Here is a 20,429-nt window from a genome sequence, read left to right as displayed (position 1 = left end):
GACTTCCTTTTATGTAAATCCATACTAAATGTCAAGGTCATTACCATGGGTGATGATACAGTTATGTTGGAACCGAAGAGTCCAAAGAATCTGGTGAAGTTATAGCTAGGTATAAAGATAGCTTGTTTAAGCTGTTTTATACCATTGATTTGTAGTATCCTCATATGGTGACTATTATTAAGGGAACATGGGTTCGTTTGTAAGACATGTCATATCATGCTTAGTTAGGGACATTCTTTTCTTTTGGAAGATGGTGTCACTGTTGGGAGATTTTGTGTGCACTATGAATTTTGCAAAAGTTCACTATGGACTCAAACACATGCGCTGATTAACAAATCTAAAGTGTTGTTAATGATCTCGTATTTTCAATCCCTAAATGGTTGAGGAATATAGGGGAGAATTCTTTCAAAGAGGGTGGTGGTATCATGATTCAAATATTTCATCGTAAAAGAGTTATGACAATGCTTCATTGAATTTGGACACTTTGAAGGATGAAAGTTCATATGATAGTGAGAAAGGCTGCGATCCAATGGCAAGAAGCGCATAAAAAAAATAGTGACCACAGATTATGTAGAGAGCATAAAGAAGGGAAATAGGAATGGATTATCAAGACAAAATTTACGTAATTTCGTGCTAGACATTGCATAATATCATGAGGAGTTTGAAAGTACGAAATCAAATTTCATAGAAAACTTAGCAGATGCGCGAATAAGAGAAAATTCAAATTATGAAGTGAATATTAACAATGACTTGATTATCAATAACAATGTAGATGTTGTACAATTGAATGAGGATGCGTTTGAAAAGGAGGCTGATCAAGATGAGCATTGGTCGAAACTTATGAGGAAGGGAATTAGTGAGATATGGGAGCTGATGAAAGATTATGGTGGATGTTATTGATAGGTGACCGACAAGAAGCAAGGATGTGACACAAAAAAAGTTTATTGGTAAATCTAATGACCCTTCTCATGAATCAAACGAGGCTAACCATGTATTGAGCCAAAGACTAGGTTCCCATCAATCTAATGTTGTTGTTGAGGCAGCAGAAAAGAATTAATATTAAGAATGCACTTTGTAAAGTAAGGAGGAAGAAACATTACTCCAAATTATGAGTTCGATTTAATCTATAAAAGGATCAAAGCATGGTACAAATATTTGAGATATATATCTTAGAAGTAAATTGAAGCAGAACATTTGAGAAAATCAATTATATATATAAAATAGATTAATAATTTATTGACATATATTATTAATTTTTTTAAAAGTTGTAATAGTTAGAATATTGCTCGTATTCTAAATTTTTTCTTAATAAAATGTTAATGCTTAGTAAAAGAAAAAGTCAAGGAATATAGCATGGATTTCATTTCTTATATTTTTTTAGTAAAGAAAACCATTTTAAGAATGAAGCACGTTATAATAGAAGTGGGAAGGAAGCAAAACCATGGTTTTTTATTGCATTGATCATCAGTTTTCTCTGATTAAAGTTGAGATTGCAGGATTATGCATGAACTTCGGGAAGTGAACTTGATAATTGATTGGTTTCTGGTTGGTGTCCTTTTTATTATTATTACACTCATTTTATTTTATATTTCGCTTATTGTCTTACTCTTTATCTTGTATTAATTTTAGTAAAAGAAAAATAAAGAAATCCGATATACATTTCAGTCATCTAAACAAAAGATTAATGTGAGAATGAATTATTTTGTTGGGTCAAATGAGAATGAAACGTTGAAATAACATTATTCAAAGGGGAACACGGAAGCAGCAGATTTCAGAGCAGCCGAAGTATATATTTTTGGGGGTCAAAGAGCAGCCTGAGTATATTTTTATAATCCCATCGCCATGAAAGACCGTGGCTTGGTAGCGCCGAATGCCAGTCTCATCCTCACCAGTCATCACCGAATTGAATAAAATATGTTAGATTCTGTCACACGGTAATTGCTCATTCTCAGTTGCTGCAGCAACAGATTCATGTCTCTACCACCCAATGTACATAAATTTGCATTTCATCAACTAAGATCCTATGCGATGAAAAGATATAATGAAGCAACCATGACCCTTGTGACCGGGCCCAGAGCTTGCATTTTGTTTGAGCAATAGGAGAAATACTTCATGGCCCGATACATATTTACACCGTACGCTATATTGATCATTTTTGTTATATATATAGAGAGAAAAATATTTTTTAATTATAAAGTAGAGTAAATTAATAAAATTAAAATTTAATTTAATCATTTATTATTTTTTATTTTGATCACTTAATTTTAAAATTATTTTAAATAAGTCTTTTCTATAAAAATGTTATCTTTATTAAAAAAAATCACAATTCATCATTTCTCTGTATGTAAACTCATTGAAGATATAATATATTTTTTACGAGATTTTTTTGTTACCTTTTTTTTACTTTTTTTTTTCCTTATCTCATGCACATTAATATGGTGTCTACTATATATTTATGTTATTGGACTCCCCCTCTACAAGTAACTCTAGGGTCTTATTTCTTAGTTTGGGTCTTATTTCTCTTCTCAATCTCCTTTTCTATTTTTTGTAGATATATGAAAAACACATAAAATACAAATCATTCATTTACCTTTTGTATTCTTCATCCCGTGAATGTTGAGAGAGTATGTTTATTGTCAATCATAAATTTAGTAGTTTGAAACAAATATGACTAACAAAATAAGAAGTACCCTTTTCGGTGCAGTGAGTGTTGAGTTAGATAACAATTTCTTTATAAGTGGAGAATGCGCTGAGACATATCCACTTCAAAAGTATTGTCTAAAATTTACTAGTTGAATGTTAAGCTAAAACAACTCATATTTAATATAATGTTGAGTTAAGGTCACCTGAAATAAATGGAAGATAAGAGAGGAAGGAAAAAAAAAACAACCAAAAAATTAGATGAGGTACAAAGAAAGAAAATAATAAGTACTTTTTTAATAAAATTTCATAATTTTACAAAAAATATTTTATATATTTTGTAAATTAAGAAATTAAAATAAAAAAATTTAAAGGACTAAAAGAAAACAAAACTAAAAATTAAGATACTAATATACTAATTTAAATAAAAAAAATCTTGCAACAAAAGTTTAAAATATTTTAAATTTTTAAAATATTTTAATTATTCTCTATTTTATTTTCATATAAATGAAATATAGTTTTATTTTTTCATCTATGTGAATACTAATTTTTTTCTCTCAAATTTTATTTATTTATTTTTAAGTATATATTAAAAAGATAAATAATAGTTATTTTAACATAAAAAATTAGAAAAAAAACAAAAAATTAATTTAGTTCCTGAAAGAAATTATGCAGGTTTATATTCAATATGAGAAAAGAAAAAATGCAATTTTTTTGACATTTTATAAAAATCCTAAAAGTACAAAATGAAGGTCAATATAAATATGAAAGAGAGATCTAGAAAGGACGACAACTAATTTTTGGAGAGGAAGCAACAAAATTTTTTAGAAGACAATAACAAAATTTTCTTTAAAGCAAAAAAGAAATCTTTAAAGAGATAACTTTGAAGATCTCGAGAAAAAAAAAGAAAATACAGGAAAAGCAAGAAGCAAAACTAAATATTTTTATTATTTACAGATCATTGAAAATCTTTACAAAAATTTAATTTTAATATATTTTATTTATATTTATATTTCTTGTTATACATGAAATGCTCAACTCATGACATTTAATAAAAAAAAGAAAAAAATAAACCTATTAAACTAAGTGAATAAAGAATCTTTTAATTTGTTCTTTTTCTCGTACCTCATTCTTCTCTCACGATATCTTTATTTTTATTGTAAAGTTCACTACTACAAAAAAAAAAAAAAAAAAAAAAAAAACTTGATATACTTTCTTGTTGTTTTTTCTTTCTTTCTCTTTTCTCTCTTTCTCTTATTATCGTTAGTATTTGAAAAAGCATGATTTAGCATCTTGATGATATAAATGGTAGCAAAAACTTTAGTGCTTCACGTTTAAAAGTTTAAAAAATTAAAATTGTACACAAGGTTCTAGCTTTATTTTATTTTTTTTAATCTTTTATTCAATCAATCTAATCTATCATCTATCATTAATCATTAATCATTATTCAGTACTAGAAAAGCGCTGATTATAGACAGATATTACAAATGAATTTTTATCCGTCTGTAATACAGACAGATTTGTAGTTTTTTTTTAAAAATTTTTTTTGAAAAATCCGTCTGTAGTTTGCCCGTCATTTGGCGCGAAACAATATAGACAGGAATTACAAACAGATTTTTTCGTCTATAATTTGAAAAAGGGAGGAAAATTTGGAGCAGGAGTTACAGACGGATTTTTCCGTCTGTAAATATTGCCCTTTTTAACCGACATTTCATGTGGTAATTTACAGACGGATTTTTCCATCTGTAAATGGACTTGACGAATTTACAGACAGAAAAATCTGTTTATAACTGGATCTTTAAAACGCACCATTTCATTAAACCATTTACAAACAAATTTTTCTGTCTGTAATGTCTGAAACCCATAAATTTGTGTCTCCCCCTTTCTCATTTTTTATAAATCTCTCTCTCAAGGAGCTTCCGTTTTTTGGCCTTTGCGAGTGATTGGAGCATCCATTTGAAAGATAATTTGCATCATTGTGTTTCTGGTACAATACTCTAACTTTTAATCGGTTTAGTTTTTTTTATTTTTGATGTATTTTAGAGACTTAAATTTTTTAACATAGAGTTGTAAGATTGGAGATTGTATGATTGGGAGGAAGGGCGTAGAGGTCCTTTTTCGAACCTGATTATTGTGTGCTGCTAGATTGTTTGTGTTTGCAGAGTATGCATGTTGTGGAGTTATAAGGGGATGTTCTCTAGAACGGTTTAAGATTGTAATGTGTATGTTTTTTATGCATTGATTAATAGATTATTACATAATATATAGATTATGTGTAAAGAAAATTTAGATTTATGTATTAAGTACGTGTAAACAAATATAAGAAAATATTAATATATTATGGAAGATTCTGCTGAAATTTGCATTAGAAATTTGTTGTATTAAATGTAAACAAATATAGGAAAATATTCATATATTAGGGGAGATTCTACCAAAATTTCTATTAGAAATTTGTTGTATTAAGTGTAAACAAATATAGAGAAATATTCATATATTAGCGGATATTCTACCAAAATTTACATTAGAAATTTGTTGTATTAAGTGTAAACAAATATAGGGAAATATTTATATATTAGGGAAAATTCTACTAAAATTTACATTAGAAATTTGTTGTATTAAGTGTAAACAAATATAGAGAAATATTCATATATTAGAAGAGATTCTGCCAAAATTTACATTAAAAATTTGTTTTATTAAGTGTAAACAAATATAAGAAAATATTCATATATTAGGAGAGATTCTACCAAAATTTACATTAGAAATTTGTGTAATATAAAATAAAAGGTTGATACAATATTGTGTATTTGTGTATTTGGTCTCTAAACATATATTATATTAGTTTCAGATATGGCAGGTAAAGGTAAAAAAGGTGTTACTCAGTGTCATAATCGTGGCAACGCTGCTTCACCTACCGCTCCCACTTCCACTTTCACACCAACTATTATGCAAACCTCGCAGGATAGGAGACAAGAACAGTTTATCATGGTACCCAACCCTAGGTATGTTGCTCTTCCCCCTTCACTGTCGACTACACATGCCACACAACCTCCTTCTACACAGGGCACAAGTGAGGGATCTACTGTTGTCCCAGCTGTAAGTGGGCAGCAGTCATCACAGACCCCGGCATCATTTAGATCGCTTCCAACTTTAAGATGGTATGAGTCTACTTGGTAAGTTAAATTTAAAATATGAATAATAACTCTATTTGTTTTAAACAAGTTATAATAATTGTATTATTTTATTATATGTTAAGTTAGATTCCACCACAGAAGGGTCTCCACCAGGTAATAGATACCATTAAGAAGATGTTTGATGCGCCTTACACAAGTTTTGCAAAGGTGCCTAAGGATACAAAGATAGAATGGTTCAAAGATTGGAAGGTAATAACAGTTAATTAATTCCAGCTAAGTGTAATTAGATATTGTTTCTTGTAATTCTTTTAATGAAATTGTATTTATGTAGAGCAACTTCTCCATTCCCCCTAGGATGAAAAGATGATTTTCAAGGCATAGAAGAGTCGCATTGCGAAGCGACTAAGACAGATGTACACTGAGGTCCGTCAAGATCCGTCATCTGCTGATTGGATAGCATCCAACTTCCTTCATGTCTTGCAGGAGTATTGGGGTACGGATGAGTTTAAAAATCTCTCCGTAAAGACCAAGACAAATAGGGCATCCTTAAAAGGAGGATCATTGTATACTGATGGTTCTACGACTTTGGCTGGCACTAAAGCGAACTTGGTATGTAATTTTTAATTTTATTTTAAAATTTATTTTATTCAATCTATAATTAATGAGTGAGACGGTGATTTAATTGAAATTGTAGGAAAAGTCACTGAAGAGACCACCTACACATAGAGAGGTGTTCAAGGAGATACATACTTGCAAGGGAGACAAAACCTTGAAGGTTGATACACGATCTCAGGCCACATATGTAAGTTATCCTTATTGACAGTATATGTTATTATAATTGATTTATTATATAGTTTTCGAGACTAATATATAATTATCTGCATTGAATTATAGGATGACTATGTTCAAAGGCTTGAGGAGGCATCTTCTCAAGATCCAGGGTCAGTTGATGATGATACTATATGGTCAGAGACTATGGGTGACCTTTATAAAAGCCGCATTTACGGCATAGGGAGTCGCTTTGCAGACTCTATATCCCCTGCATCTGTCACAGGAGATGTCCCTTCTCTTGTACCTCAGGAAGTGGAGGACATGGTCCGCACTCAGGTCTATGCCCTCAATAAAGAACTGCATAAGCAAAATGAAGAGATGTGGAAGAGCAAGGAAAGTGCATGAAAGAAGAAGTGAGCAAAGAAAATGGAGAAGAAGATAGAGAAGAAGGTGGCATCGAGGATGCAAAGGGACGTGCAGCAACAGATGCAGCAGTAGCATATGCAGATGCAACAGATGCATGCATACTTTGAGCTCATGAGAGCAAGCACCTCTACACCTCTTCCTCCTCCTCTGCCAGCTCCAACACCACCAATCTTCAGCTCCATTCGTCATTCCTCCTCGAACTCCTCCCCTACTGATGGCGATTTTTTTTCGAAAAATAATCACGTCGATTATTAGTGATATACAATGTTATTTTATTTTTTATATTATTTTTCTAAATGTTTACTTCTTTCTTTGTAATGAAATTTTAATTTTACATTTTATAAATAACTTTTAATTTTAAATATATAAGTTTGTAGTTTTTATTATGTTTATAAATTGTGATAATTAGGAACAGCGAGAAATAATTATGTTTATAAAAAAATGAAACAATTTTTTTTAAATTTCATAAATGATTTCCTTTTGTAATACAGACAGATTTTTTTCATTTGTAATACAGATGAATTTTTCCGTCTGTATTTACAGATGAATTATTACAAACAGACTGTAACCGTCTGTAAATCCGTCTATAATGTTAAAATTTGTCTGTAATAATGAAAAAATTTATTTGTAAATCTGTCTATAGTTTTGAGTTTTCTAGTAGTGATTACGTTGTCTATATCCTATATCCTATTGTATAGGAATTGAATGGCAAAGTTCAAATTTATGAACATTTAACAAAGAAAGGTGAATGCTTGTATTATTTTATGGTACAATTTTAATAAAGTTTTTTAAGTGATTTTTATTTTATTTTTGGACTAAAATTTTAAGTGATTTTTAAAGATATTTTTTTGGGTGATTTTTATTGAATGGCAAAGTACAAATTTATGAAAATTTAAATATTTTATTTATAAATAAAAATATTTTTTAACAATTTACAACACAGTTGTGTGATCTTTCTTCACTTTCTATATTATTTATCATAGGATGCATGTATAACTGTGTTATCTTATATCCTAAACGTTACAATTCTATCAAAATAAACTTTTTTTTTTATTAAACTTAATTTAATCAACAAATTTTATAAATAATTTTGATAGAACTACGTGATTTTGAGTTTATTATTGCACTTGAGAATATGTAAGAGCCGAAACTAAACCTGTAAATTAACATTTCAATAAATAATTTATTTTTTTTTTAAAATAAAAATAACAATAATTATTATTTAGTGTTTAAAAAAATTTGTTCAATTAATTTAATATAACTATTATTTAAATAAATGTTATAAATTATTAATATTTTTTTTACTCGTAAATAATTTTTGAACTTATTTTTTATTTTAAAAAATATACTATTTTAAAAAAAAATTAAGATTTTCTTAAAATAAATTTTACTAGCAACTTTTTTTATTTTTTAAAAAATATTTTATTTTTAAAATTTATGTTTCTTAAATTTGTTTTTATCGTTGTGATTCCTAGGTAGCGATATGCCTATTAAATATTAAAAAAATTATAACTGTTTTTTTTTCTTCTATTTTTCTTTCTCTCAATTTCACCTTGCGTTCGTCCGAGTCTCGTAAATTCAAAAAGCAAAATTAGCGTCACAATTACAAATAATCTTTCATGGATTTATTGGTGTTGCATTTTTTTTATTGGCAGAAACTAGTTATGATATAATATGTCTTCTTTATCTCTATAAAATAGGCAAAATGACTATCCAATGTCAAAAATATTCACCATTTTTACTATTTTATCGATGACTTCTCTTGCATTGTGAGGCATGAGCAGTTTTATTACAGAATTGATAGTTTTTTTTTTAAATAATTACCGGATAAAAATATCTTTTAATTAAAAAAATATTAATTACTTTTGTAACAATAATTGAAATGATATTAACTCCCATTTATTTATTATCTATTTTAAGGCAGATGTTTTGTGGATACAAACTTTTTAATACACTACACTCTTTATTTTTTTGATTCTGAGCCACAAGAATTATTTATTTTAATTTCAATCCTTATATCCGTACTATGTATTGGTATTTATCGGATTTCATTTTCTCATTATCAGTTATATTTTTTTATTTCCTTCCGATTGTCATTTCAAAACGTTTGGTCAAATCCAAGTTCTCAAGTTTCATTTGGAGAATTTCCAATTGAAGTGACATGGAAAAAGAATCTCTGAAGTACACCTTCAAATTTAAAGCATCCATCACTGTAGACCTGATATTTCTAAATTAAAGATATTTATTTCAATATTAATAAAAAAATTAAAGATAACGACCTTTTATGAAGTTAAAAAAATTAAATAAAAATATAAGTGACGGAATATAATTTCAAAGATTTATTGATCAAGGGCATATGACTAAATCAAATGACATTATAGGATCAATCAACATTCAATTATAAATTTAATAAAAATATCCTTAATATATAAATATATAGAGAGAATACTTATCAATTGATTTACTCTCTCGTTAATTTGTTTTTAGTAATTTATATTTTATATAGTTTTTCCTCTTTTTTCAATCGCTTTTGTTCGCCATCTGAAATTTTTTTATAAGCAATCAGATTAAAAGCTTATTTGTATATAAATTAAAACCACCTTAGCGATATTTTAAAGATATTTATATTTATACTCTTATTATTGAATTCTTCCGATTAAGAAAACAAGAAATTGAAGAGAAATCAAGATGCCTTTATAAGCAGGTCGTTGATAAGTTCGTGTTCTCCCGCATTTACACATATCTCAAAAATATATCAAAGAGCAAATGAGACAAAACTTTTTCAATTGTCCCTAAGAAACGAAAGTTGTTCAGAAACTATTTTGTTTGTAGGACAACCTAGCTTTTATTTCTACGTAAATCTTAAACAGTACATGTCACTAAAGATGAAATAAAACTCATGCATTTATTTCCTTAGTACATAAAATTAACACAGTGGCTGAATGTCAATGGTGCACTGTAGGATCATAAACATAGGGAATCAAACACAATTCCTTTTCCTTTCCAATAGCCAATCCAAAGTGTTCAGTCATGTCCAGACTCTCAGGTTTCATCTCATTAGGGAGTTCCCAGTTGAAGTGATAGAGCAATAGAGCCAATGGAAGCATAATGGTGGCTAAACCAAATGTCATGCCAGGACACATTCTCCTTCCAGCCCCGAAAGGGAGATACTCAAAGTTATTCCCTTTGAAATCGATAGAACTGCCATCGAACCTCTCTGGGAAAAACCTCTCAGGATCAGTCCAATATTGGGGATCTCTTGCAATTGCCCAAACGTTTACCATGATTTTAGTCTTTGCAGGTATTTCATACCCATCAATGATTGTTAGTTCTGAGCATTCTCTAGGGAGCAATAAAGGAGTAGGTGGGTGTACCCTCAATGTCTCTTTGATCACCAACTTCAAGTAAGTAAGTTGCTCAAGATCAGCTTCATGAATTATTTCCTTTTCTCCAAATGCTTCTCTTATCTCGGCTTGTGCTTTCTCCCTCACTCTTGGATTTCTCATCATTTCTGCCATAGCCCACTCTAGTGTTGATGCTGAAGTATCAGTTCCAGCAGCAAATACATCCTGGTCAAATAATTATAATATTGTCATAAAGATAGGTGTTGCAAAGAAAAGGAAAATAACATTTAAGTGAATGGTGGAGCCAGATTGATTTCAGGAGAATTAGTCAAATGGGTCCCCTGATTCATTTTTATCAACAAATATTAGCTTTAATAAGAGATGATTTGGTGGATAATTGTCAGTCACTTTCAGTGAAAAGTATATGTTTATTGACATTGTCAAATAACTTATTGCGAGTAGATTTCAAAACACGGGACCTCGCATAGAACAATTACCAAAGGCTCTTTTTTTTTTTTTTTTCTTTCTAATTCATCACACAATATATATATATATATATATATATATATATATAGATATACATTATGATGTTTTTAAAAGATTAACATCACGATCTTTTGTATTTATTAATGTTTTGATACAGTAATTTATAAGAGCATTTATTTTTACCTTCGTATATTTATTGTTACTTTAGATTAAGAAATTTTTTTTTAATTATTAATTTTATTAGCAAAGATAAAAATAAAAGATTTAAATAGATATTTATTGAATAAAAATAATAATAAATATTTTAAAGTGACAATAAATATACTCATGTCCACCTCTGAAAATAAACAGTGAATCTAACACATGGACATAATTATCGTTATTAATTAAAAGTTATATTAGGAAATAATCATCTCAACTCTCTAAGTAAGTTAAGAGTTCAGATTTTATTCCACACCCATTTTTTCAACCATTTTCACACTCTATTCTATTTCTCTGATTTATATATGAGACCTTTTACTTTCTATGTCTGTTTTTTTTCCCATCACTCTTTTCATATGGGTGTATTAGTCCGCTTAGGTGTGAAACGATTATTTCTTTATTATTTAGAATCAATTACTTGTTGACTTTTCTTTTTCTTTTTTTCTGAACAGTAACTTTAATATGTGGAGTCTGTCAAGTGGTACTCGAAAAGATACAGACAATAGCATACTTTATAAGAACAACCGGAAACATACATGAAAACTGTAGTCTAAATAACTTCGTATACCAATAGCTTGTTGGATACTTTTCATATATTTCAAAAGTTTATTAGAATTAAATTTATTTTAATTAATTTTTATTTTATTTATTCTATTTTAAGTTTGTTGAGATAAAATTATAAGATATATTTTAACTTATTAAATATCTATATATTGTTAACAAATTATTACTCTTTTTAATAAATATATCTAATGAAGTAACAAATTGTAACTCTATTCCCTTTGCTTCATCCTTTTCTCCCTATAATTGTTCTCCTTTTTTATCGTCTTTCTATCCTTTTCTTCTATGATTAAGTAAACAATAATTATATTTCTGTGAGTTCATAAACTTACGTTTATCCTAAAAAATAATCCTGGAGTTGTTACACAGCTTTAAGGACAACATTCAATATGTATAAAACCAATTACTCTTGTTAATGGTTTTCTCCGTAATTTTGTAATATGAGAGACGGGTAAAAGCAAAGGAAATTAAAGAGGGATCATTCATGCAAATTTAAAAGACTGTGAAGTGTTTTCCGGCATTTACTAACCAATATTAAAGCTTTGATGCTTCTAGCAGTTATTTTGACGTCGAGAGTGTCACTTTGTTGGATTCTCAATAGAACATCAACAAGATCTTCGTTGTCTACATCAACTTTGTTTCCTTTTGCTCTTATTTTATTTTCTTTATGTTGTTTGATAATGTTTTCCAGGACTTTGTCAATCTGATCTTGCAACTTCTCCAATCTAGCCTTCCTCCCAGTAAAGAAATTTATGAAAAATTTCATGGAAGGAAACACATCAGCCAGTTCAAATCCTGCCGCAGCTTCTATTATTTTTTTAATCAAATATATAAATTCATCATGATCCTTTGATTTGAGACCAAATGCTGACCTGGAAACAGAAGAACCTACCAACGAGAAAATTTTGTTAGTAAGATTAATTGATGAACCTGCACATGCTCGAATTGAGTCTATAAATTTGGCTGTCTCATCTTCCCTAATAAAAGAGATCGATTGAACTCTCTTGACACTTAGAAGCTCAGAGACACATATCTTCCTCACTTGTCTCCAATAATCACCATATGGAGCAAAAGCGATGCCTCTTCCCCCATAGGACAAAAGTTGAGCAGACTCAATATGTGGCCTCTGCACAAAAGCAAGATCATGGGTTTTTGTTATCTCCTTGGCCACCCAGGGGGAGGATACAACAACAGTAGAAATTTCACCAAGTTGAAGGTGCATGAGAGGTCCATATTTATGAGCAAGTTCTCGAAGTGCACGATGTGGAAGTGAACCTGTTAATGCTAGTTGATGCAGGTTCCCAATGATAGGTAACTTCCTTGGCCCAGGGGGGAGTTTGTTCTTAAGAGTGGTTTTTGGCTTGTAGTATTTTGCAAGCCAATACAATAGCAAGAACAAGGAGAAGACAATAACCACAAAGTACGCTTGAGTTTCCATGGGTTTTGGAGTTGGCTTTAAATGTTGATATTGTTTGCCGGGGGGCTACATGTTCCTATTTATAAAATCCTCCAATGACGACAACGAAGATCTGAACATGGTGCATTGAGTTCAACAAATGATGTAGATTTTTTTGAAGTTTGGAGATAAAATATTATATCTACATTTCAACTTCGATATCGTTAAAAATATCCCGTTCTTGTATTTTTATTATTATTTTTACTTTTATTATTCTTTTAATCCCTCTCGTTATATAACTGTTGTCTCTTTTACTCGATGAAACGTATGCAGTTCAATTAGGTGTTTAAAAAATCTTATTTGGTATTATTTACATTACGTACAATATAGCCGTTTCTTACAATCGATGGGTTATTTACATTATATACATGTGGAGGGAATTTGTTGATTAGTCCCATGCCAACCCTCAAATCTAATTAACAATAATCACTGAGCCATGTGGAGCATACCTTCCAAATCTAATTAACATTACGAGATGCCGACTCAACATTTTTTTAGTTATCATCACATCCTTTTATGATAATTCATATAATATTGTTAAATGTTTGGCCTTTTTTCTTTTTATTTTATAAATAATGAACAAATTTACATAATTCAGATCGATAAATATTTAAAGAACGCCAAAAAATAAAGAAACAAATTTGTTACCTTTTTTAAAGTAGAGGAGAGGAATGGAAACTAATATTTGTACATCAGGTCATTTTTCTTAAATCATTTAAATTCTCCAATTTTTGTTCACTAGAAATGTATGATGATGATAACAGTAATAATAATTTGTATAATAATTTGTATAGAGGTTAGACCATTCACTTACGTACAGTATTGACCTTTTTAAACGTGTTCAATAATATTTTGGAAGTATTGGACATGAATAATATGAAAGATACACCTAGTACGATTGCCATGGTTTAATTAATTTGTACCGATTTTAAAATAAAAAAAATATTATTTGATCATAAAAAAAAACTTATAATTTAATTTTAAAATAATAAAAAATTTGAATTAATGAAATCAGTCTTAGATTATTTTTTTTTTGGCAATATGAATTGAATGGGTTAATTCATTTTTCTTCTTTTTTAAATTTTATTAAAAGAATATACGTTATGTTTTAGTTTACAATTAAAGTAAATTTCATTAATTATAATATAAATAAGTTTTTAAACCGGTACATCTTTTTTTAGTGATTATTAAAGAAATAATAGTTATTAAATTAAAAAATTAAATATATAAATAAAATAAAATAACTATTCAAAAAATACTAAATCTTATTATAAATCAAGAGTTAAAATAATCTTAATTTTTTATAAAAATATATAATAATTTTTAAATTAATGTTTATATAAGAGTATAATAAACAAGTTATATAAATTTTAGTATATTTTCAATTAAAATTAATTCGATTCTATTAATATATAGACAGAAAGGAAAATCAGATTAAACAGTACAAAAAAAACTTTGAAATTGTAGTTTTTTTTTTTTTTAATTTATGGATTTAATCATTTAGTATAATTTATATAAATTTTTTAATATCTTTGGTGCCTGCAAGTGTCATGCTTCCTTAGAGACAAGATTGTCTCTCTGGCATTGGTGTACTTTTCTTCTTGTTCTTGATAGGAGCTGGTTTTTTTGGTCAAAGATATATGGCCTCGACATTTTACTTTTATTTGTTGCAGACGTCACTTCCTTAGTTTGACAGCAAATAAGTACGTAATTGAATAGACTTGCTCCTGTGCAGTTTGTTCTGGCGTTATATAGTTAATACATACACTTTCCAATAACGCAATAATAGATAGGACGACAATTTTCTTTACGATTGGTTATGTATTTCTATTTTTTATTTGGGTAGTAAATTCTCACAATCCACAACAAAATTATTATTATATAATTTTAATATATATTTTTTATTTAAAAATTTGAAATTTATTTATTTCAAATAATATAACCTAACTTTAAGAAAAATAATGAAAACATACCTTCTGCATATGTGACAAGTTGACAAGAATCATAGTTTATAATATTATTTTTATTTAAATGAAAATGAAATTATCTTTATACTCTTTTGTAATTTTTTTCATTTGCTCCCATTCAACGTCCATTCTCCTCTTTACTTTTAGTCCTTTGTGTTTTTTTTCTTTTTTTTCTTTTCTTTTTCTATTTTTTAAGTAATTTTTTTGTTTAAATGAATTTTTTAATTTAAACAAAATTTATTTTTTCATATGTTTTCCTTGAGAAAAAAAATTACCGTAAGCTATAATTTTTGTCAAGACTTTAAAGAATTTAGATTAAAAAATATATATTTTTACTGTGTTCAGTTAAGCTTTCTGTATCGGTGCACCCAAGTTAAATTTTTTAAATGAGTCCGTAATATTTTTGTTGTTGAGAAAAAATAAATTTAATGTTTAACTTGGATTTTAAAATTTTTTTTCGTATTCATAACCGAAAAAATATTTTTTATATTCAATTTCTAAAAATATCTTTACTTCAGTAGTTTAGTTTTATGTTCTTTTATTCAAGATATAATTTCTCTTTGTTATTGAACGATATAATATTTAATTTATTTTAAAAAATATGTCATGTTTTAATAAACCATTCAATGTAAGTTATATTTGTAAAATATGATATTTTTATTTTTAAAAAATATTTTCTAAAATTATATGTCTGAAATATGATTACATAGTATTATTATTATTTTAAATGAGTGGTATTTGACAAATATAATTTAAATATTTCATTTATTAAAAAATGGGTAAATTGTATTTATTAAATGCACTAGTTTTTTTAATATTATATATATATATATATATATATATATATATATATATATATATATATACTCATAGTTTTGATGTTTGTATTTTCTATGCTTGTTATGGATAAGATTTTATATAAATTTATTTGGTGGATTAGTAAAAAAGTTAGCATAAGTAAATAAAGTATTATGTTATTATTGGGAATTTTTTATATTTTAAATTTTAAATTTTTTTCAGATATTTAAGATTGATTTTATGTAATAATAAAAATTAATAAAAATATTATTCGTATAATATAAGTTTAAGGATTAAAATAAAAAATTATTGAAAGTTATTTATAATCATAAATACCTACAAAGCTTAAAATAAAATTTTATTATATTACAATATTTATTATCATTATCATGTACAGTAATAAATGTTAAATTTGAAAAAAAAAAGTAAAAATGATAAAATTAGAATATTAAAGTTGGAATAGTAACTATAATAAATAATAAATAAATAATTATTTTAGATTATTTCATCATATACAAAAGAAATTTTAAAAATATTGATGAGAAAAACGGATGTGATAATTTTTCAATTCGATAAAATTACAGTGTTATGTTCTAACTTGTTAGATTTTTGCGTCACATTGATTGACAAAGTTTTTTTATAATTATATTTTATGATTAATATTTTTTATTAATCTTAATTTTTATAATAAAAATATTTAAAATAATATTTTTTAAAATATAACTATTATTTTAAAGGTATAAAAATATATATTTTTAATTATTTTTTATTTTTAAAATATATTATAATAATATTTTTTAATTATTTAATATTATCAGTATTTATTTTTATAGATTTTAATTTAAACTGCATTATTATTTTTTAATAAAATAATTTAAAAATAATAAATATTGTATAAAAGCTTCTATAAAGTATAATATAATTAATAAAAATAAATAAATTTTCATAAAGTGTATTAATATAATACAATGGTACAGTGAAACAAATTAATTTTATCTTAAAATTAAATTTGTAAATATATTAAGAATCAATTTATTTTAACAATTAATTTTAAATTAGATTTAAAATTAATTTAACATAAAATTAGATTTAAAATTAATTTAATATAAAATATTGAATTTAAAATTTATTTTAATCAAAATTAAATTTAAAATTAATTTAAAAACATTAAAATAGATTGATTTAAAATAAAATAAAATCTGTATGATATATCGTCTATGTATACCAAAATCCAATAGGATGCAAGTTTGACATTTCAGAACAGAAACAGCTATACAACAAATTAACAATACAATGATTTCTCAATAGAAAAAAAAAATACAATGATTTCTCAGTTAAAGACTTGGACCTTTTTTCTTTTTTTTTTTTTAATAATAGGTCTTGAGATTATTTTCTAATTCTCAAGTATTTCAATAATTATTTAAACAGGACAACATATAACACAAGTTCAATATACACATGTTTATATAATTTACACGTGTTAAACTTTTATTGGTCTATCTATTTATCGCATATAAATTCATTAAACTTTCAAAACGAATTCATCTTTATTTGGTTGAAATTTATTATGAAAAAAAGCTTATAAAAAATTGATGGTATGCAAAATTAATTTATGATTTTTATGCTTTTTATTAACTATAATAAAACTTAATAAGATTTTTAATTTATTTTGTTTCATTAATGACACAAACTTTATTGTAATAAAAAATATATTAAATAAATATTGAATTAATCTGTTTATTCAAATATGCATGGTATGTGCTATAAAAATGCATCATAAGTGAGGAATTCAAAGGACGGTGTTTGGTACTTCGTGTGGAAAAAAAATGTTCTAAAGAAATCATTACAAATGAGTTAATAATAATTATTATATTTTCTGAGTTACTTGTACAAGTGAACTTCTAACATATAAATAAATATTTTCATGAGTTGTTCACATGATAAAAAAAAAAGTTGAATTATGATTTTTTGTTTACTTAAAAAATATTTTTGTCCCTTCATATTTTAATTTGACTTTTTATCCGAAATAATAAAAGAATTAATATTAAAGTTGGGGTAGTAGTATATATTTGTTAAAAGTATAAACATATTTTGAAAAGATAAAAGATTATTTAATGTTTACTTGGTGAATGTAAAATAGGTAGAGAGATCTCATAAATTATAAGAAAATATAAATAAACATAATAAATGATAAAAAAAACAAAATAGTATTATAATTATTTGAAAAATCAAAATAATAATATGCTATGATGTCATATCTGAAGAACAAATTGTAAAGGAAAAGATAGTGACGTAATTTTGAATCTCTACGATGTAAAACCTTTGAATAAAAAAACCTACATTGTCAGAAAAGATAGCGACGTATTTTTATAAACTTTTACTTATAAAAATAAATATATAATTTATAAAATATATAAACATTATTTATACAAGTCATAAATTTATATTTTATTTTAAAAAATATAATATCAAATATAAGTTAATAATTAATATATTTAACATTAATTTTTATAAGTTATAATTAAAAAAATTAAGAATTATATGTTTCTATAGATTGGAAGTAGTGTAAAAGATTGATGTGGATAAATATAGCATGATTGTTTTTTCAATCCAGAAATAGTTGATCTATTTATGCAAAAATACTTTTTAACCATTCACATCATGCGTTAATATTTTATTAAATATACATTTTTATTTTTTTAGTTTGTATATTTTATTTTTATCTTAATAGTTTACTGTTTATTTTTTATAATTATATAATTAATTTTTATTTTTTATTAATTATTCAGTAAAAGTTAATTGTTTAAGATACAGTTTATAATTCATGATAATTGGGCTTGGATTCGACGGATGGAGTGACATCCGCAGCTCTCCAGCAAGTTAGCGGGGTGAAAAGCACGCCGTCCTACCTGCGAGACGTGAAATTTGTAAACAATTGGCATGATTGATTTTTATTTTAAAAATAAAATAAAATATAAATATGTTTTATGTTTTATGTTTTATGTTTTTTTTATTTTTTTATAATATTTACTGTATTTCTTATAATTGATATGAATTAATATTCTCTTTTATATATAGCATAATAATTATTATTAATTTTATATTAATAAAAATTATAATTTGATTTAATTATAAAACATATTAATACTTTCTAGTCTTTAAATTATCACAAAATTATAATCATTAATATTAAAAAAATTATAAAATAACTTTTTAAAATTATAAATATCGTAATAATTATTTTTTATTGTAACAAAAATTAAACATTTAAAAATAAATTCATTTGAATAAAATGTAAAAAATATTTTAAAAATTTATATAAAATTTATTTAAATGAATTTTATTCTCATAAAAAGAAAAGAGGAAAAAACATATTTATATTTTTTTAATTGTTAATAATATTAGTACTTATTAACAACCCTTTTCTTCTACCCTAATCTCTAACTACCCCTACTACTCTCATCTCCCACTCACCTTAATACTCAAACATATTTTAAGAAATGAGAATAGTATGATTTATAAATTGAGAGTAGTATGGTTCATAAATTATTGACAAGATTGGTATTTATATTTTTTTTTTATTAATTAAGGTAGTCATGCAACTGTTTTAAAAAAATTGTTGGTTTATATATTATAGTTAAAATTGATGATACTACAAAAAATAAAAAATAAACACAACATAAACCACTAAATATAATTAATGTTAAAAAGAAAAAATAATCAGTATTCTTAAAATATGTTTATGAAATTTTAAAAAGAGAAAAAAATAGTGCATATTTTTTTATTTTATAAAAAAATTATATATGATAATAATATAATTTTTTATTTTAAGGAATATTAATTTTAAATATTTATTTAAAATATAAATATTTCCTTTTTCTCTCTTTTAAAATTCTTCTTCTGAGAGAACCCTCTTAAAAAATCAATTTTTGATGCATATTAAGCTTTTAATCAATACATTTTGAACAAACGATAAGAAAATGTTTACTTTCAAGAGGTAGACCTGTATATGTAGTTCACTGTTTAGCTATTGTTTATTGTTTTGTAAAGCTCTTGGAGCTTTGAGTCAGAGTTTTGAAATGAGATTATTCAACCATAAATCTTATCCGTTTAATTTAAATAAATGCTACTAATTTATAATTTGACAAAGTGTCTTTTTGCTTACTCCTCTGCGCTTAAAAGTCACCTGACTATTCAAAATGTCACGGAACACCGCGCAATTAATTTGAAATATTTTGGGCCTTCAAATCCACCATCCATCATCAATGACATATTCACCCAGTCCAGTCAATTCCACAGATATGCGATATTTCAATTCCACTGGCTAATTATGCTTTTATATTTATGAGTAAATTAAATTTTTAATAAAAATTCAATTCATATAATATTAATTTAAAATTATTTTTTAATTCATATAATAAAAATTAATGTAAATATATTTGAATATATTTTTAATAAAATATTGATGTTTAGAAAAATATATATAATACTAGATTACATGATCCTTTATGTTATTATTACTTTTCCTTTCACTTAATAGAATTAAGGAATTAAAACTGAAAAAGAAATATTCTATCTTTTAATATAAAATAATTATAAATAAATTGGATTTTTTATAAAGCTATAATTGTTATATAAGGAAGCTAGT

General features: G+C 25.8%; 1 protein-coding gene across 1 annotated transcript; it reads right to left on the bottom strand.

Annotated features, from left to right (window-relative positions):
• Nucleotides 1-9,909: 9,909 nt before the first annotated feature.
• On the bottom strand, nucleotides 9,910-12,998 carry LOC113869702 (cytochrome P450 71D8-like). The gene is made up of 2 exons (XM_027506156.1): nucleotides 12,090-12,998; nucleotides 9,910-10,537 (listed from the first exon to the last, which is right to left on the bottom strand). The coding sequence occupies exons 1-2, from the start codon at nucleotides 12,996-12,998 to the stop codon at nucleotides 9,914-9,916; spliced, it is 1,533 nt and encodes a 510-aa protein (XP_027361957.1). The 3' UTR covers nucleotides 9,910-9,913.
• Nucleotides 12,999-20,429: the final 7,431 nt, after the last annotated feature.

Source organism: Abrus precatorius, unplaced genomic scaffold (genome assembly GCF_003935025.1).
Source record: "Abrus precatorius isolate BTA unplaced genomic scaffold, Abrus_2018 Scaffold6, whole genome shotgun sequence".
Classification (NCBI taxonomy): Eukaryota; Viridiplantae; Streptophyta; class Magnoliopsida; order Fabales; family Fabaceae; genus Abrus; species Abrus precatorius.
The sequence above is the reverse complement of the archived record's forward strand: the minus strand, read 5'-3'. Positions and strand labels throughout refer to the sequence as shown.

Bases quoted from the DNA above. Each gene is read 5' to 3' on its own strand.
- LOC113869702 (XM_027506156.1), bottom strand. From the start codon at position 12,998: ATGGAAACTCAAGCGTACTTTGTGGTTATTGTCTTCTCCTTGTTCTTG. The intron at 10,538-12,089 runs GTTAGTAAATGC...TTATTTGACCAG, and splicing joins GCATCAAAGCTTTAATATTG to GATGTATTTGCTGCTGGAAC.